This window comes from Chelonoidis abingdonii, chromosome 23, assembly GCF_003597395.2.
Source record: "Chelonoidis abingdonii isolate Lonesome George chromosome 23, CheloAbing_2.0, whole genome shotgun sequence".
Taxonomy (NCBI): Eukaryota; Metazoa; Chordata; order Testudines; family Testudinidae; genus Chelonoidis; species Chelonoidis abingdonii.
Window position 1 is genome coordinate 15,412,145 of NC_133791.1, and position 16,944 is coordinate 15,429,088.

A 16,944-nucleotide genomic window follows, 5' to 3' on the forward strand; every position below is an offset into this window, starting at 1 on the left:
AATGGACTTGTGACATATGTCCCTGGTCAGTTTCATTCTGCAGGTAATTGTGCTGGGAAAAGCATTCTAAAGCAGAGTACTACTTTAATTATTTCTCTGATGCCAGAGTTGATTTTGCCTTTGACATGACTTGCCTGTAAAAGGCCTATCTGGCATCTGTGATTTGGCCTTTCTAATTTGGTAAGCTCAAACTTGTCAGGAATTGAATTTTTGCTGACACGTCAGGGTGTCCCATTTGTAATGCTTTTGGGTTTCACTTTTATTACAGGATGTCTGAAACTTAATTGTTTCATGTGTGATTCTTGATATCTTATTTTCTAGACTGCACATGGTCCGTTTGATGCTTTTGGAGAGGCTGTTGCAGACCTTACCCCAGCTGCGTAATGTTGGAGGAGTCCGTGCCATTCCATACATGCAGGTAGCTTACTGAGGAAAGATCAAGAGACCCTGTTGTTTGGTAGTTAACAAATATCGAACAATTTTTTCAACAAAATTCTGCGTACATTTTCCATCTTCCTCCCCCCAACCCAATCATATTACAAGGTCTTTCTCGTTAGATCTTGTAGACCATTCTTTATACCGTCGAGTCTGATAGGCAGTGTGTTGTCCCTGTGAGTTTCTGCTAGATTTATATTCTACAGATTGTTGCTCCCTTTCAGCATTCCTTTTCTCTTATCAATATGGCTAAAACCCCTTTGAGTATCCTTAGTCACTTAGACCGATATGGTCTTTGCTGACCATACCAAATGTTAATAATCAGATGTGATGGTCTAAGCATGATTCATGGAAGAGAGAGTATTGGAATCTGGGATTCCTCTGTGGGGTGTTTTATGGAGATAGTCCATCTCTCTCGCAGTGATAATGGAACCTGACTTCACTGCCTCTCCAATTTCTGTGTTTCCAGGTTGTTCTGATGCTCACAACAGACCTAGATGGTGAAGATGAGAAGGACAAGGGTGCTCTAGATAACCTTCTGTCCCAACTCATCGCAGAACTGGGCATGGATAAAAAGGTAGAGTGGTGTGAGCAAACACTTGCAGCTTGCTAGAGCAATGGGTTTGTTTTAAATAGACTTGCTTTACTTTGTGAGGAGGAAAATGGTGTTGGAGCATAACTCTCCACTGGTAAGGCTGGTATCAGTAAATAAGTCGATATGAAATGTAGTTATAAATTGTTACCTTTTTATTCAGACTCTTAGACCTGGCTTTGGCAGTGATCAGGAACATCCAAGTTTTATTCAGTATAACTGTATACTTTGGGGTCTGTGCTGCCATCAGCACCAGAGGATTTACACTAATATCTATTGTTGCACACCAGGGGGATTTACACTAACATCCATTGTTGCCAAGGTGTCATTTAGATCTTAGAGTTGGAATGTAGCTGTGTAAAGTGACTGATCTCTCTCTGCAGGATGTGTCTAAGAAGAATGAACGTTCTGCTCTGAATGAAGTTCACTTGGTGGTAATGAGACTGCTTAGTGTGTTCATGTCCAGGACCAAGTCAGGATCCAAATCTTCCATTTGTGAGGTACAATCTGGTACCTTTAAAGTTTCTTTGCAAAGGGGCTATACCTTCAGGAGTTCCCATCCTTCACCAGGCAAAGAGTGGCTGGGGGGGATTCTCTGGAATGGACATTCTGGAACTAAGGATGACTGGATGTGCATTGGTATATCCTTGTGGGGAGTGTACAATGTTGCCACAACTTGGCTATCATGGAAAAAGACCCCAGCTGCGATTAGAGGGGAAGCGAGCAGGACAGTGAGACTAGATAAGTTTTTTCCAGTGGCAGTAGCTGAGTTAGATTCCATTGTTGATTTGGAGTAAAGGCAGCGGAGAAAGGTATTTCTTAAAATGGCCTAGCAGAGTTAAACCACCTTGACACTGAAGGAGTTAAAGGGGATTTGTAATGTGATTATTGGAAAGCAATATGCTGCTGTGTCAACATAAAAATCGCTAAGAGGATTCCTTAGATATTTGTTGCTAAAAGGTACAGTAATAAGGCATAAAAACAGTATGTGTGGTGGGAAGGAGATTAATAAAAAAGCATAGAGGTTAAAAATTTAGTCTGAACTGCATCAAATTTTAATAAGCTTATGAGCTGTGGGGTTTGTTTGGATTTACAGGGCTGCTTTAATAGTTTTATTTACAGTAGCTTTTTCTCTAGCCTTTGTTATTCACTTGAGCTTCCCACAGAAATCAAAGCTCAACGTCTTGCAGAATGCAGGTGGAGTAATACCTGGGTGGGGCAAAGCCTCTGAGTGGCATCTGCAGCAGCGACTCTTTCTTCAGCGGCGCTCACCCCCAGCTGGCCAAATCCCAGATAAACAAATAGAAATCCCAATTTAAAAAAAAACCTAGTCGTCTAATCCACAGCTCAGTGGCCTCTGGCACATGTGTTGAGGGGAGATTAGACTTAGGAGGAGATTGATTGTTTGTTTTTCTTTACTAAGCACTTGTTCAAAAGAGTCTCTGTAAATATTTCAGTTGATGATTTTTTTATTTTTTTTCAAGAAACTCAAACCCCAAACATGAAAACTGCCCGTAAAGTTTCAGCAGAATCTGCCCTCTTACTCCCAATGCCTGCAAATGGCTGTTTGGTGCTAATGACTTTGTCTGCTTTACTGAAACAGCTGCTTCTTAGAAGTGGAGTAACCTTTGTATTCCCCTGTCAGTCCTCTTCCCTCATTTCCAGTGCCACTGCTGCAGCATTGCTGAGCTCTGGCGCAGTTGATTACTGTTTGCACGTTCTGAAGTCGCTGCTGGAATACTGGAAAAGCCAGCAGAACGATGAGGAGCCCATAGCCACCAGCCAGCTGCTGAAACCCCACACTACCTCTTCTCCACCTGACATGGGTCCCTTCTTTCTCCGGCAATACGTGAAGGTGAGTTCCGCACCATGCCACCCTCATTACCTATATCAACATTCAGCCGCAGGCAGAGAGGTCTTCCTTGCCAAACTGCTGTAGGAGTATCTAGCATCTGGCCTGCTGTTGTCTGTCTCTCCATCGATTCAAAATTTCTCCTCCTGAGTTCTAGAGTCCTTACTGACGTCTGGGACTTCTTGATGCGATCTGACACTGGAGCCATGTTTGTTGCATTCCTGCGCCATGCAGTTCTTTGGAGCTATTGTCATTGTCTCTTGTTTAAACATGAATCTTTCTGAAGGGATGCTACTCTGGGGTGAATTCTTTTGCTTGGCAGGCAAAGATCCACAAATCGCTGCTGTTTACCATGGCAAGGATGCCTTGCAGTTGTTTGCCCAATTGCAGTCATGATTTATAAACTAAATCCTAGGCTTGTTTAACCACCATGGTGTCTTTATTGTAAACTTCCACTGGCGTCAGGCTTTGATTTATGCATAGGAGCAGTACCGTGGAAGCCTAATTAAATGATAGAATGCTTTCTAGTTTGAAGGACAGAACATTAAAATTCTTAAGGGCAGGGAGACCTGTTACACCATAACCACTGCATTTTATTACCCTCCCCATAGGATTGTGCTGGTTTTGTGTTCATCTGCCAATCAAGGGTTTTTATTTTCATAGAATCATAGAATATCAGGGTTGGAAGGGACCTCAGGAGATCATCTAGTCCCAACCCCCTGCTCAAAGCAGGACAAATCCCCAGGCAGTGTTTTGGTTTTTTTTGTTTAACACCCCAGTTCCCTAAATGGCTCCCCTCAAGGAGGGACCTCACAACCCTAGGTCTAGCAGGCCAATGCTCAGCTGTAAAGGTGCAATTGAGAATAAATCTTCCATGCTTGGAAGATGAGTGTGTTCTGTGCTCACGCTCCATATCCTTAGCTAACCCACTGAATTTTTCCACTTCAGGGTCATGCAGCAGATGTTTTTGAGGCCTATACTCAGCTTCTGACAGAGATGGTGCTGCGCTTACCTTATCAAATCAAGAAAATTGCTGACACAAACTCCCGGATCCCACCACCCGTCTTTGATCATTCCTGGTTCTACTTCCTGTCTGAGGTAAGTGAAGAATGTATGGTGCTCCTGGACATGGGATGTAGGATTTATGGGTGGTAAGAAAAGGAAGTAAATAATGGTATCCTCCCTGGGAGAGCCCTAACTTTGGTGTGACTGATCTGAGATCCTTCTCTCACTCCCCCACTTAAGAGAGCTAGCTCCTCAGCACTGTGTATGTCTATACTGAACAAGCATCTATGGGAGCGCATGCTCCACAGATAGCATTGCCATTGCTATCCATAATTCAACATTGTTTGCTGGTCTAGAATCAAGAGCCTTCTGCTAGATAGTGGTCTAATGGGAAAATGTGTTGCTAGTACTTCACTGATGTTCTTTAGAACAAATTATGGGTTTGGGGTCTGCATTTATTTCAATGGGCAACTTAGATTTGTGGGTTCCCCCCACACATGTACACACATACCTATTTCCTCAGGCAGCCACACATCATCTTACATTTGTCGTAACCTGGAGTGCAGCTGTTAATTCAGTAAAGCTTGTTCAGGGCCTTTAACCAGAGCTCATAGGTCGCTTGGATAACTATGCCATGGAATGACCCTGCAGGATATCACTTCATAACCACTAGCTCCAGTACTACATGGCACTGCTGTGCAACTTCTCTTCTGCCTGAAACTTGTTGTGTTGATGGTCCAAGTACCTTAGAATCATAGAATATCAGGGTTGGAAGAGACCTCAGGAGGTATCTAGTCCAGCCCCCTGTTCAAAGCAGGACCAATCCCCAGACAAGTTTTTGCCCCAGATCCCTAAATGGCCTCCTCAAGGGCTGAACTCACAACCCTGGGTTTAGCAGGCCAATGCTCAAACCTCTGAGCTATCCCCTCCCCAACAGAGAAGCTGCTAAATGCATTTCCATTTCCTCTTTACCTGTGGAAATAATACTCATGTTAGCTTGGCCCACCTTGAGATCTTGTGATTGCTGTGATGAAATAGGTCAACTATTGATTTCACAGCATTCATGTTGAATGCTTTGTCTAGTACCTGATGATCCAGCAGACTCCATTTGTACGTCGCCAAGTCCGCAAACTCCTTCTCTTCATCTGTGGATCAAAGGAGAAGTACCGGCAGCTCCGAGACCTGCACACTTTGGATTCTCATGTTCGCGGTATCAAAAAACTCCTGGAAGAACAAGGGATTTATCTGCGGGCAAGTGTGGTCACCGCAAGTTCAGGCTCTGCCCTACAGTATGATACACTGATCAGCCTGGTAAGGAGAATTGTGTTTAAGTGGATAAAACGTGTGCATGTAGTGAGAGAGGCATGCTGCATTTGAAAATGATGACATCAGCAGAAGAGTTGACTTGCTGCTAAATCCCATGCTACTCTGCATTTCAGATGGAACACTTGAAGGCTTGTGCAGAGATCGCCACGCAGCGAACAGTGAACTGGCAGAAATTCTGCATTAAAGATGATTGTGAGTTTTCTCTGTGACAGTATTTTAAAGAACGGAGGCAGTTCGTAGTAAGCTTAGAGTTGATCCAGGGTTTCTTAGCTCTTTGCTGAAAGAGTGTGTCTGTTTTGACATTCAGCACAGGGGACCTGAAAGGGATAAAGAAGAGCTTGGAGTTGCCCAGGATTTGTTTCTAACACTAATTATCAATGTTTATTGGTAGCTTCTGATCTGTGGTTAGAGAAAGTTAAAAGAAATGAAGTAGACAGCATGATCTAGTGGAAGAGCACTGGACTGGGGAGCGAGAGACATGACATTGACTGTGTGTGCCTGCCTGCCTGCCAGTCAGAGACAGACTGACCTGTGGGGCTTCCCGGGCTCCCCACCCAGGGCAGGTGGAGGGTCTGCCGCGGTTGCCCACCTGGCTCTTACTATGACTGGGCTGCGGCTCTGAGAGCCACTCTTGTGGCCAGCTGTGGGGAGCTTGGGTCCCTCCACCTGCCCTAGGCAGGGGGCCCAAGCAGTCTCCAGCCCATGTCCCTGCCCCCCAGATCCCGTGTTCACTGTCCCTGCCCCACAGACCCCCCCCCCCACCTAGGGCAGGCGGAGGCACCCAGGCTCCCCACAGCTGCCAGCACAGCTCTTCCTGACCAGCCTCTGGCCAGGGAAGTGGGGAGGGGGTGACAGCTCTTGAAGCCGCAGCCCAGCCACGGTAAAAACTGGGCGGGGAGCTGCACTGGACCCTCCACCTGCCCTGTGAGGGAGCCCAAGCAGCCGCCCCCCTCCCCCCGTGTCCCTTTTCCTCAGGCCCTCCACCTAGTATCCCTGCCCCCCAGACCCTCACCCAGGGAAGGTAGAGGGTCCGCGCCACACTCCTCACAGCTGCCCGCCTGGCTCTTAACAATCAGCCCTTGCATCTGTGCTAGCTGCAAAAATGGTCCGCGGATATGAAGCGAACATCCATGGATTTGCAGGGCTGTACTTCTGGGGTGATTTTAACTTACTTTATTCAGACTTAAACTTTTTCCTCTCCTTACTCCGCAGCTGTTCTCTATTTTCTCCTACAAGTCAGTTTTCTGGTAGACGAGGGAGTGTCACCAGTTCTTCTGCAGCTTCTGTCCTGTGCTTTGTGTGGCAGTAAAGTGCTGTCTGTGGCTTCATCCTCTGGATCATCCAGCACCTCTTCTACGTCAGCTCCAGCAGGCACTGGGCAGCCAGCAACGCAGAGCAAGTCTTCCACCAAAAAGAGCAAGAAGGAAGAAAAGGAAAAAGAGCGAGAAGGTGTGAATCATAGAATGTCAGGGTTGGAAGGGTCCTCGGGAGATATCTAGTCCAACCCCCTGCTCAAAGCAGGACCAATCCCCAGACAGATTTTCGCCCCAAATCCCTAAATCCCTCAAGGATTGAACTCACAATCCTGGGTTTAGCTGGCCAACACTCAAACCACTGATCTATGCCTTCCCCAAACTGTGCTGCAAGCCGTTAGCCTATTTGTACCACAGTCCTGTTCTGCAGGGCTCCTGGTAATAGAAATGCACTTCTCCCCGGCTCTGAGACATGCACGGCTCTTGGCAAGAGCCCCAAGTGTGCAGAGCAGAAGAAACACTTATGGAAACATGGCCAATTTTGTTGTAGTTTGCATGTTTATTGGAATGGGTCAGGAATGGAGCCAAGCTTCCTTAAAATTGGTGCTGAAATAAATTTGAAGTGCTGAGGAGCTCTCAGATCGTTCACAAATGCCTAATAAATTGGCTGGGTCTGTAATTCTAATGGAGATCATAATATATCACAATTCTTACCATGCAGACTCCCTAAGTGGCGCTGGTGAGAGCTGAAGCAGCTACTGGGGCTGCACATTCAGCCCCTAAGCAGCAGCTCCTACGTGTCTGTGCTCAAACTTTTCCCCATTCACGGTCTACGAATGATTTGGGGGGCCCTCTTAGTGCCTATCCCTCACCGCCTGGCTTGTGTGCATGGGAAAATACGTTTAAAGTAAGTTCCTCTAAGTATTGAACCTGCAGCTCCAAGTCCCTCAGCTCTCCACTGTGTAACACTCCAGTGCTCTGCATCACGTCATTACCTAGGAAGCCTCCCACTCCACGGGCTCCCTTGTGGTAGGGAAAGCCTTTGGGAGATCAATTCTAGCAGCAGGGTGAGCTGCTAGTATGGATCTTCCTGGGAGTGTAGTACATTTCTAAAACTTCCTGGCAAACCTTTCAGACGTTCCCTGCTTTCATTAGTCACAGATGCTAGCTTCCATTTTCTGGAATAAAAAATGGGGGGCACGCTCAGTCAGAACTACAGTAGAACCTCAGTTATGAACACCTGGGGAGTGGAGATGGTTTGTAAATTTGAAATGTTCGTAACTCTGCACAAAACATTGTGATTGTTCTTTCAAAAGTTTACAACTGAACATTAACTTAATGCAGCTGTGAAACTTTACTCTGCAAAAGAAGAATGTTGCTTTCCCTTTATATATTGATTTTTTTGTTGTTTACGTTTAACACAACACTGTACTGTATTTGCAACCAAGAGTCCTGTGGCACCTTATAGATTAACAGATGTATTGGAGCATGAGCTTTCGTGGATGAATGCTCACTTCATCAGATGTATTCACCCACAAAAGCTCATGCTCCAATACGTCTGTTAATCTATAAGGTGCCACAGGACTCTTCGCTGCTTTTACAGATCCAGACTAACATGGCTGCCCCTCTGATACTGTACTGTATTTGGTTTTTTTGTGTCTGCTGCTGCCTGATTGTGTACTTCCAGTTCCAAATGAGGTGTGTGGTTGACTGACTGTTCAGTTTGTAACTATGGTGTTAGTAACTCTTAGGTTCTACTGTAATCTCAACCCAAAAACTTGTTTTCTGTCAACGAACACTTACAGTTCACACAGTTGTCAGCCGGGGATCGATCTCTCTCTCTTGCCATGCCATCCATGAAACAGATACATCTGCCACACTTGTGATGCATTGATCCACCTGGTTTCCTGTGCTCTTTTTACTTGTGCCATTTGCTATTCTCCAGGTGAGAGTGCTGGCAGCCAAGAAGACCAGCTCTGCACGGCTCTGGTGAACCAGCTGAATAAATTTGCTGATAAGGAAACCCTTATTCAGTTCCTGCGCTGCTTCTTGCTGGAGTCCAACTCCTCCTCTGTGCGGTGGCAGGCACACTGCCTGGCACTCCACATCTACAGGTATGTGTTTAAAGGGCCTATTCAAAGCCACAGTTTTTCTCATAGATGGATCCTTTGTAGCAGATAAAATTCTGTGGTGAATTACAGTGCACAAACTTGTCAGTCACTGCTTTCTAGCACTTGAGTTGTGCTCTTGAGTCTGTGTTCAACACTATGCAAGTCACAAAATAGACTCCAAAGAAGTTTACAGATTAAGATGGACAGACGACAAAGTGCTTATTTGTCTGAAGTCTTGGTGCTCAGTTGCCCGTTCTGCAGGTGTTTTGAGGCCTTCAGGCTGACAGCGTCATCTTGAGGATCTGTTTCCACCATTTTTGCAGTTAACTGCACTTGTGGCTCATTCACCGCCATGGATTTTGATCTTAACTCGAAGGGAACGTTCAGTTTCTGCTGTGTGGAGTCAGGGCTGTCTGTTCCATTCTGTACAACTTGGAAACCACGAGAGAATCTTTCTTCTAGAGAGGTGCAGACTATCATTGTTATCAAGTGATGCACATATCATTGAAATCGTGAAATTAATAGGCAGCAGTTTTAAAACAAATAAAAGGAAGTATTCCTTCACACAACGCATAGTCAACCTGTGGAGCTCCTTGCAAGAGGATGTTGTGAAGGCCAAGACCATAACAGGGTTCAAAAAAGAACTGGATAAATTCATGGAGGATAGGTCCGTCAGTGGCTATTAGCCAGGATGGGCATGAATGCTGTCCCTAGCTCAGGCGTGGGCAAACTTTTTGGCCCGAGGACTAAGTCGGGGTTGCAAAATTGTATGCAGGGCTGGGTAGGGAAGGCTGAGCCTCCCCAAACAGCCTGGCACCCGCCCCCTCCCACTTCCTACTCCCTAACTGCCCCTTCAGGACCTCCACCCCATCCAACTGCTCCCAGTCCCCTGACTGCCCCCCGGGACCTCCTGCCCCTTATCCAACCCCACTGCTCCCTGCCCCCTTACCATGCCGCTCAGAGCGGCAGGACTGGCTTATTGGAAAGCCTGGGAGGTGCACAGGTGCAAGTTGCGCTGCCTCCCTGGCAGCGTGGCTGCGGAGAACGGGGATAGCAGGGGAGGGGCTGGGGGCTGGCTAGCCTCCCCAGCCAGGAGCTTAAGGGCCAGGCAGGATGGTCCCGCAGGCTGGATGTTGCCCACAGGCCATAGTTTGCCCACCTCTGCCCTAGCCTCTGTTTTCCAGAAGCTGGGAATGAGCGACAGAGGATGTATCACTTGATGTTTACCTGTTCATCCCCTCTGGGGCACCTTGCACTGGCCACTGTCGGAAGACAGGAAACTGGGCTAGATGGACCCTTGGTCTGACCCAGTATGGCCACTCTTATGTTGCTATTTATCCATAGGGCAAAATTCTGTGGGCTGAACTCCTTAAGCTTCCTCTGCGGTTAGTTGTCACAGGACCATTCAGCAGGATGCTCGACTTAGTTCAGTGGAGAGAAGAGGAGTGATTAAGCAACATAGGTGATTTTGTTGTGTGTACTTTGCAGCAGCCTAGACTGACTGCAGTATATTTCTCACCTGGGTAACTCCTGTAAGAGCTGGATTTGAAAAGCACATCTAAACTAATCTCCAGAAACTGATTTGATTTGTAATTTGTTCATCAGGAACTCTAACAAGTCACAGCAAGAGCTGCTGTTAGATCTCATGTGGTCAATATGGCCAGAACTCCCAGCCTATGGACGGAAGGCTGCCCAGTTTGTGGATCTCCTGGGATACTTCTCTCTGAAAACACAACAGACTGAGAAAAAGGTATGACATCTCTCTGGAACAGCTGAAGTGAGGCCCTCTCCCTCACTTTTTTTTTTCTTTCTTTTTCTGTCTTTCTAAATGTGTGGCCCTTTTCAAGGGTTAAGAGTAACTTTAATGATAGAGCTGATCATATTTGCTGTTGAAACATTTTTTGATGGAAAACTTCTGTTGAAATTTTCATCAAAACTTCATTTTAATTTCTCCAAAAATGGATTTTCTTTTAAATAAATAAATAAATACAACCTGAAAAACATTTCCTCAGTGAAATCTGAAAAACTGAAGAAATTTTTTTGACAAGAGGAAAACAAAAGATTTTTTGTTTATTTTTCACAGAAGAAAATCGTTTCCCAACCAGCTCTAATTTACGGGTATCAATCTGCTTCAACCCTAAGAAATACATTATAGTCATTAGTGTTGACCTAAAAGAAAGGCAAGTGGTATGGTTTCTCAGGGGCCTGTGGTGTCATGGGCTGCTCTGATAATTGTGCGTTTATATGCACAAGAGGTGAGAGCATTCCACAGACATTTGACAGTAATCTCATTTGTTAGCCAAGGGTTGCATCATCACTTCAGTAGAAGTCTAATTTTAGTATCAACGAAAGTCTGCTTCTTATGGGTATAGAGCATGCATCCACTGTGGAACTAACAGGCAATAGGGAGGGAGACTGTATGGCCTTTGTGCTGTTAAAAACCATAAACTTGCTTTAAATTGGAAGGTGCAGAAAAGATACTATTTCTTTTCCGAGTCACTTGTTTAACTTATCTCTTCACCAGCTGATGTTGGTCCAATAAAAGGTATTTCTTCCTCACCTTCTCTCCTTTGTTTAACTGTATTTCAGTTGAAGGAATACTCTCAAAAGGCTGTTGAGATCCTCCGGACCCAGAACCACATCCTTACCAACCATCCTAATTCCAACATTTACAAGTGAGTTCTTCCTGTCTTTCCTCCAGCAAATTACAAGAACTTTTCAGCTGCATTCCACCAGGGAGAGTAAACTCGTTTTGTTAAAATAGTGGTGGGGTTGGGCCTCAGCTGAAATCACAGACTTGTTGCAGCTGGTTTAAGAAAGCACTCAAACTAAATCTGTTCTGCTTCTCTGAATGACTTGTGTTTAAAGCAGAGGGAACGCCAAAGTACAGATATTTTTAATGTTTTCTCTATCCAGCACGCTGTCTGGCCTGGTGGAATTTGATGGCTATTATTTGGAGAGTGATCCTTGTCTTGTCTGCAACAATCCAGAAGTTCCGTTCTGTGTAAGTGATCAGTGCTGTTCGTCTTCCCTTCAGACTGTAGAGATCCCAGCCTTTATAGCCATCTAAATTGCTGTATTTCTCCATTCATTGGGATCGGGTTGTGTTGGCTGAGGATTTTAATAGCACTTTTGTTTCTCTTCCCAGTACATCAAGCTGTCTTCCATCAAGGTGGACACACGGTATACCACTACCCAGCAGGTGGTGAAGCTGATTGGCAGCCACACCATTAGCAAAGTGACAGTGAAGATAGGAGATCTGAAAAGGACCAAAATGGTCCGGACTATCAACCTCTATTACAACAACAGGACAGTGCAGGCCATAGTGGAGCTGAAAAACAAGTATGTACTTCTTGGATTTGGCAGTGGTGTCAGGATATTTTTCTTGGCCAAAATACAAGTTTGATATGGGGCTGACTGTTTCCTGGCACAGGATATGCCACTTACCTGAATTAGAGAACTTCATTTCACCTTCTAGCTCCTCAGCTAAGGACACTGATCGGGATGTGTACTTGATGAAACTTCCTGGTCCCGTCTGGAGGGTGGGGAGAAGAGAATCAATGATGGCCATGTCAGTAAAACTCCTGTAGCTGTTTGATCCCCGAGTGGAAAGTCTGTTAGCATTAAAATTGCTGTGCCCTGAACAGTGTAATGTGGTCTGGGAATGAAGCTGAAATGAAAATGAGGATAATGAATATTGGTTAAAATCCTGTTCACTACTGAAGAGTTTGATAGCATCCCATTGAAGAAGTTGTCTGTGCACTGAGTAGATGATTCTTGTGAAGGAGACCTAGAGAGGGAGAGTCTTGCTGCATACTAACTACTCCTGTGTTTTTCTTGGGATGTTTGAATAGAGAATGCCCTCGCTGACACAGACTAGTCTCTTGATGCATCTCAGATAACCAGCTTGTTCACCCCTGTCTATAGGAAGAATTTTTTTATTTTATTTTTTTGGCACATATAAAATAACAGATTTGAGAATGTAGAAATTAGCCCTATCTAGGCATCCTGATGTGTCTTACAAACTGAAGTTGTAGCAAGATTGTGTCCTTGAGCTTGACTTAGAGTCATCTTTTAGTTCCTCTGTGCTGAAAGTCTCTATTTCCTGATCTAATTGAGGAATTCAAAATGCCTAAGTGCCCCTGATCTGGCTTGGTTACCCTGCATGTCTCCAATCTACAATCTTCCCTTTGTCATATACGTCTATGACTGTCCTGGATTCTGATCCCATCATTAAGCTGCTAACCCTGTAATCATCTTTCTGTGAGCAGGTATAAAGCATTCTTACTGTAGGCCTCTGAATGTAATGCCCTGGCTTCTGCCGAGATGAACAGATTCGTCATGTTCCTGGCCATTCCACTACTTGGCTGATTTTGTCTGGCTGGCTGCTTGTGTTTGCATTCCCTCTGAGAGTATTATCTGCCTCTTCCCTCGGTTACACCACTGAGTGGGATTGCACTGGGATCTTTGTTTTCTAAAGCACCAAAGAAACCATCCAAATTCTAGGTTTTTCAAAACCTAGAGTCTGATTTGTGCCTGCAAAATTTGTGCGTGCAGATACAATTTAAGCAAATAACTTGCTTGTTTTTTGGAGATAGGTATTAAAGCCACTGACACGTCATGAAAGCTTGTACTTTGAATGTCTCCATCTCCATCCCTCAGAAGACATTAAAGCCCCTTACCAACATAATGAATTAAACAGAGTCACACCACTGATGAGGTAGAGTTACCTCTTTTACAGATGGAGCATCTGCAGTACAAAGAGGTTGAGTGAGTGGCCCAAGGCCACACAATAGTCACTAGTAGAGCTAAAAATGGAATCCAGATCATCTGACTCCCATACCCTGCTTTAACCACCAGAAAATGCTCCTTTTTAACATGTTACACAGTCTAGCCCATTTCTGCTTATATACTTCTTACCTTCTTTCTTCTTGAGACGTTCTCGCTAGAATCAGATCTTTTTGGTTTACGAATTAAACTATCCTGCTGCTTATTTGAATTTCTAATGCCCAGTGACATCACAAGTGGCTGTCTAGGAGAGGATTATGATGTCACAATTCTGACTTCAGGTTGGGAATAAGGAGGAGGAGCAGATGAGATCTTTAGAAATAAATATCCTGTTTTCATAATGACGTCTTTACTAATAAAGAGGTGAAAATTCCTAGAAAAAGGGTTTGTAAAATTAGTTTTTTCCATGAGGCATCAACAGCTCTTTAATCCTAAATAGTCTCTTGCTACGAAGAGGATAATGGCTTAAAGTGCATTTCTGGCTACGTGTCATATCAATATACAAGCTAAGAAAATGAATCCTAGAACTGCTCTCCATTCGTGCTGATTAAAGTAGATTCTGAGTTGAGATGGTTGTCTTTGGCTTCTGCGTGTGAGAGTGGGAGGTTACTGTTCTGTTAAATGAATGTTTCTTCCTCTCCTTCCCAGGCCTGCCCGTTGGCACAAAGCCAAAAAGGTACAGCTGACCCCAGGCCAGACAGAGGTGAAGATTGATTTGCCACTGCCCATTGTGGCTTCAAACTTGATGATTGAATTTGCAGATTTCTATGAGAACTACCAGGCCTCTACAGAAACCCTGCAGTGCCCTCGGTGCAGCGCATCTGTCCCAGCCAACCCTGGGGTGTGTGGGAACTGTGGCGAGAACGTGTACCAGTGCCACAAGTGCAGGTGAGTCTATAATTCCTTCAGCACTGCGTACCGTGTCAGATGCTTAGCAAACAGCCTCCTGTTGAGTAAAACTGCACATTCATGTAGGTTAATCAGAATCACATAGTCCAAGTATAAAACAGGCTTTCAGGGATACAATGTGAATGTAGCCAAACAGAAACCAAATATAACATCTAAAAAAAGTTACGTTTAAAAAAAAAAAAAAAAAAAGGCTTGTAAAGTCAAGCCCTCCGAAATTAGAAAATGCCAGAATTAAGGTTGCCCAGGGAATCTTAATTTGGTGCCTTTGTTGACGTGCATTATGATATAGACTAATGATCACATACTGTTGTTTTTTTTTCCCCCCACACGACCTGTGTCTCAATCATTTTGCAGGATGGATGGTGCTCACTGAATGAGCAGCTAGCTACTCAATGTTTTGTTTTAGCCTCATTGTTTGCAGTCTGGCCACAGGTCTTATTTACTGCCACTGTTCAAACCCTGCTCTGACTATAGAATTATTAATTTCCTTTTCTTTCCCTCAACCCCTTGTCCCGTACCCTCCCCTCCCGGTGGCTTTTTGTCTCATCTCCTTGTCCAGCCAGTTTCTGTCTCCTCCCAACTCTGAAGAGTCCAAGGTGCTTTGCAGATTCTTTAGAGGGATCCTGTTAGTGTTTATATACTGAAATGCTTCCACCTACTGTATAGGAATATGGCAGGCATATAACAGCTCACAGCTACACTACACTCCCGGACAGCAGGACATGAAGACAAAATTTTGTTGTTGAAACGCACCCAATGTGCTTCAAGTGGTCAGGTGTTTGTGAGGCTATCAGCTGGTGTTATGGCAGCTTGGGTGTTTTAATGCCCATCCATCTCATTTGTGCGAGTGTGTGTGCGTGCACACAGAGAAGTTAAAGCCTTCCCCACTGTCATTCACACACGCACCCCAATAAAACAGTTTTATTGCCCTCTTTAATTCTTTTGGTTTGCTTTCAGATCCATTAATTATGATGAGAAGGATCCTTTCCTCTGCAATGCCTGTGGGTTCTGTAAATACGCTCGCTTTGACTTCATGCTGTATGCCAAGCCTTGCTGTGCAGTGGATCCAATAGAAAATGAAGAGGATCGGAAGAAGGTGAGACTAGTACAAGTAGTTTCCTAACAAAACACACTATCCCTTAGATGTGCCAACAAGCTAGTGATGTCAGAGGTGATATCTCAGCTGGGAGCATTACGGAGGCAGTGTGCTTGGTGCCTGGAAGGGAGGGGGGAGTACCTTATGTCACTCCTTAGTGGCTAATGCAAGACGTGCCATTGATCATGGAGGTAAGTTTGCTTTGGCACTGAGCCTTGTACAGGATCCCCTTCCCATCTCCAGCATTTCAGGGGATGTAGAGCACAGTGTCTCCCTTAGAGGTGTCTTCTGCATCAGGCAGGCAGCTCTATAAAAAAGTAGTAAAATGACTTTTTTCCACTTGGCAAAGCAACCATCCAGTGTCATGTATGTAGCATCCATCGGTTCCATGTATGTAGGGCTCTGTGGTGAGAGGGGTGTTTGATTACAGGATTATTATTTGTTGTTCCTATTTAGGGTAGTGCCTAGTAGCCCCAGTCATGGACCAGGGCCCCGTTATGCTAGGTGCTGTATAAGAATAGAACAAAAGGACAGTCCCTGCACCAAAGTAATCTACGTATAAGACAAGAGACAACAGAGGGGGAGTACAGTATTGGTCAGCATGGGAGGCAGTGGTATCTGCACACCAGCATCCTAACCAATGTCAAGGTTTTTGTAGCCATCATGGCAAAGGAGAGTTTAAGGAGGATTCTCAAGGAAGATAATGGTGTAGCTTCACAGATGTTTATGGGAAGCCCCTCCACCCCTACCTCCATCCCCCTGCCCAAGTGTGAGGGGCAGCGTGGGAGGAAGCACAAACAATCCTGGTTCTTTACTGTTTTCCACATGCACAAATTAAGTTAGTCTAACTAGATGTTGTGTGCTTAGGCTCTGACTTATGGCCATGATGACTTCCAGGAGCCCACATACCCAAAGCCTTGTAGGCAGCACTGCCTCTCAGTCAGAGACGCTGAGAGGCAGAACTGATGGATGAATCGACAACTGTTTCTGCTGGCGAGTGTAACACTATTGAAAGGTGGAATAAAAATCTTCTCTGAATGTAAGTGACATCCTTTTTTTTTTTACTTTCTTCCAAGGCAGTAACAAATATCAACACTCTTCTGGATAAGGCTGACAGAGTGTATCATCAGCTGATGGGACACCGGCCGCAGCTAGAAAACCTGCTGTGCAAAGTAAATGAGGCTGCTCCTGAAAAGCCACAGGTAATGTGGGATAGACAAATCCCAGTATAAGGCACAACTGACCTTAGCCAAGACCAGGCTTAAGAAGGCAGTGGCCTTAATGCTGCATACCAGAAAGCAGCATTATTTCAATCAGGCTTGTGATGGAAAGGAATGTAGTGAATGTGCTTTTGCTAGGGCTAGATTGAGTCCTGTGGATCCATAGACTTTGCTCTTAGGCTGCCTTTATCTAACCCATTCTCTTCTACAACTGAAACTGTCATTCTGGTTTCACACTCCACGCTTACATGAAGCAGCTTGCCAAACCAGTTGCGTGTCGGTAAACTAGCCAGTACTGTAGTGTGTGGTCTACAGGTATATGAGTCTCTCTGGTATTTTCCAGAGAGTGTCATTGTG

At 44.9% G+C, this 16,944-nt stretch overlaps 1 protein-coding gene across 1 annotated transcript in view; it reads left to right on the top strand.

Moving 5' to 3' along the window:
- Positions 1–16,944, top strand: part of UBR4 (ubiquitin protein ligase E3 component n-recognin 4) — a 114,040-nt gene that overhangs the window by 60,822 nt on the left and 36,274 nt on the right. Inside the window, 16 exon segments of the mRNA XM_032787556.2 lie at positions 322–418; positions 905–1,012; positions 1,411–1,527; positions 2,673–2,882; positions 3,828–3,977; positions 4,968–5,195; positions 5,324–5,402; positions 6,423–6,659; positions 8,409–8,577; positions 10,180–10,324; positions 11,164–11,249; positions 11,491–11,578; positions 11,723–11,916; positions 14,011–14,250; positions 15,229–15,367; positions 16,444–16,569. Coding sequence (XP_032643447.1) covers positions 322–418; positions 905–1,012; positions 1,411–1,527; positions 2,673–2,882; positions 3,828–3,977; positions 4,968–5,195; positions 5,324–5,402; positions 6,423–6,659; positions 8,409–8,577; positions 10,180–10,324; positions 11,164–11,249; positions 11,491–11,578; positions 11,723–11,916; positions 14,011–14,250; positions 15,229–15,367; positions 16,444–16,569 — 2,413 coding nt within the window.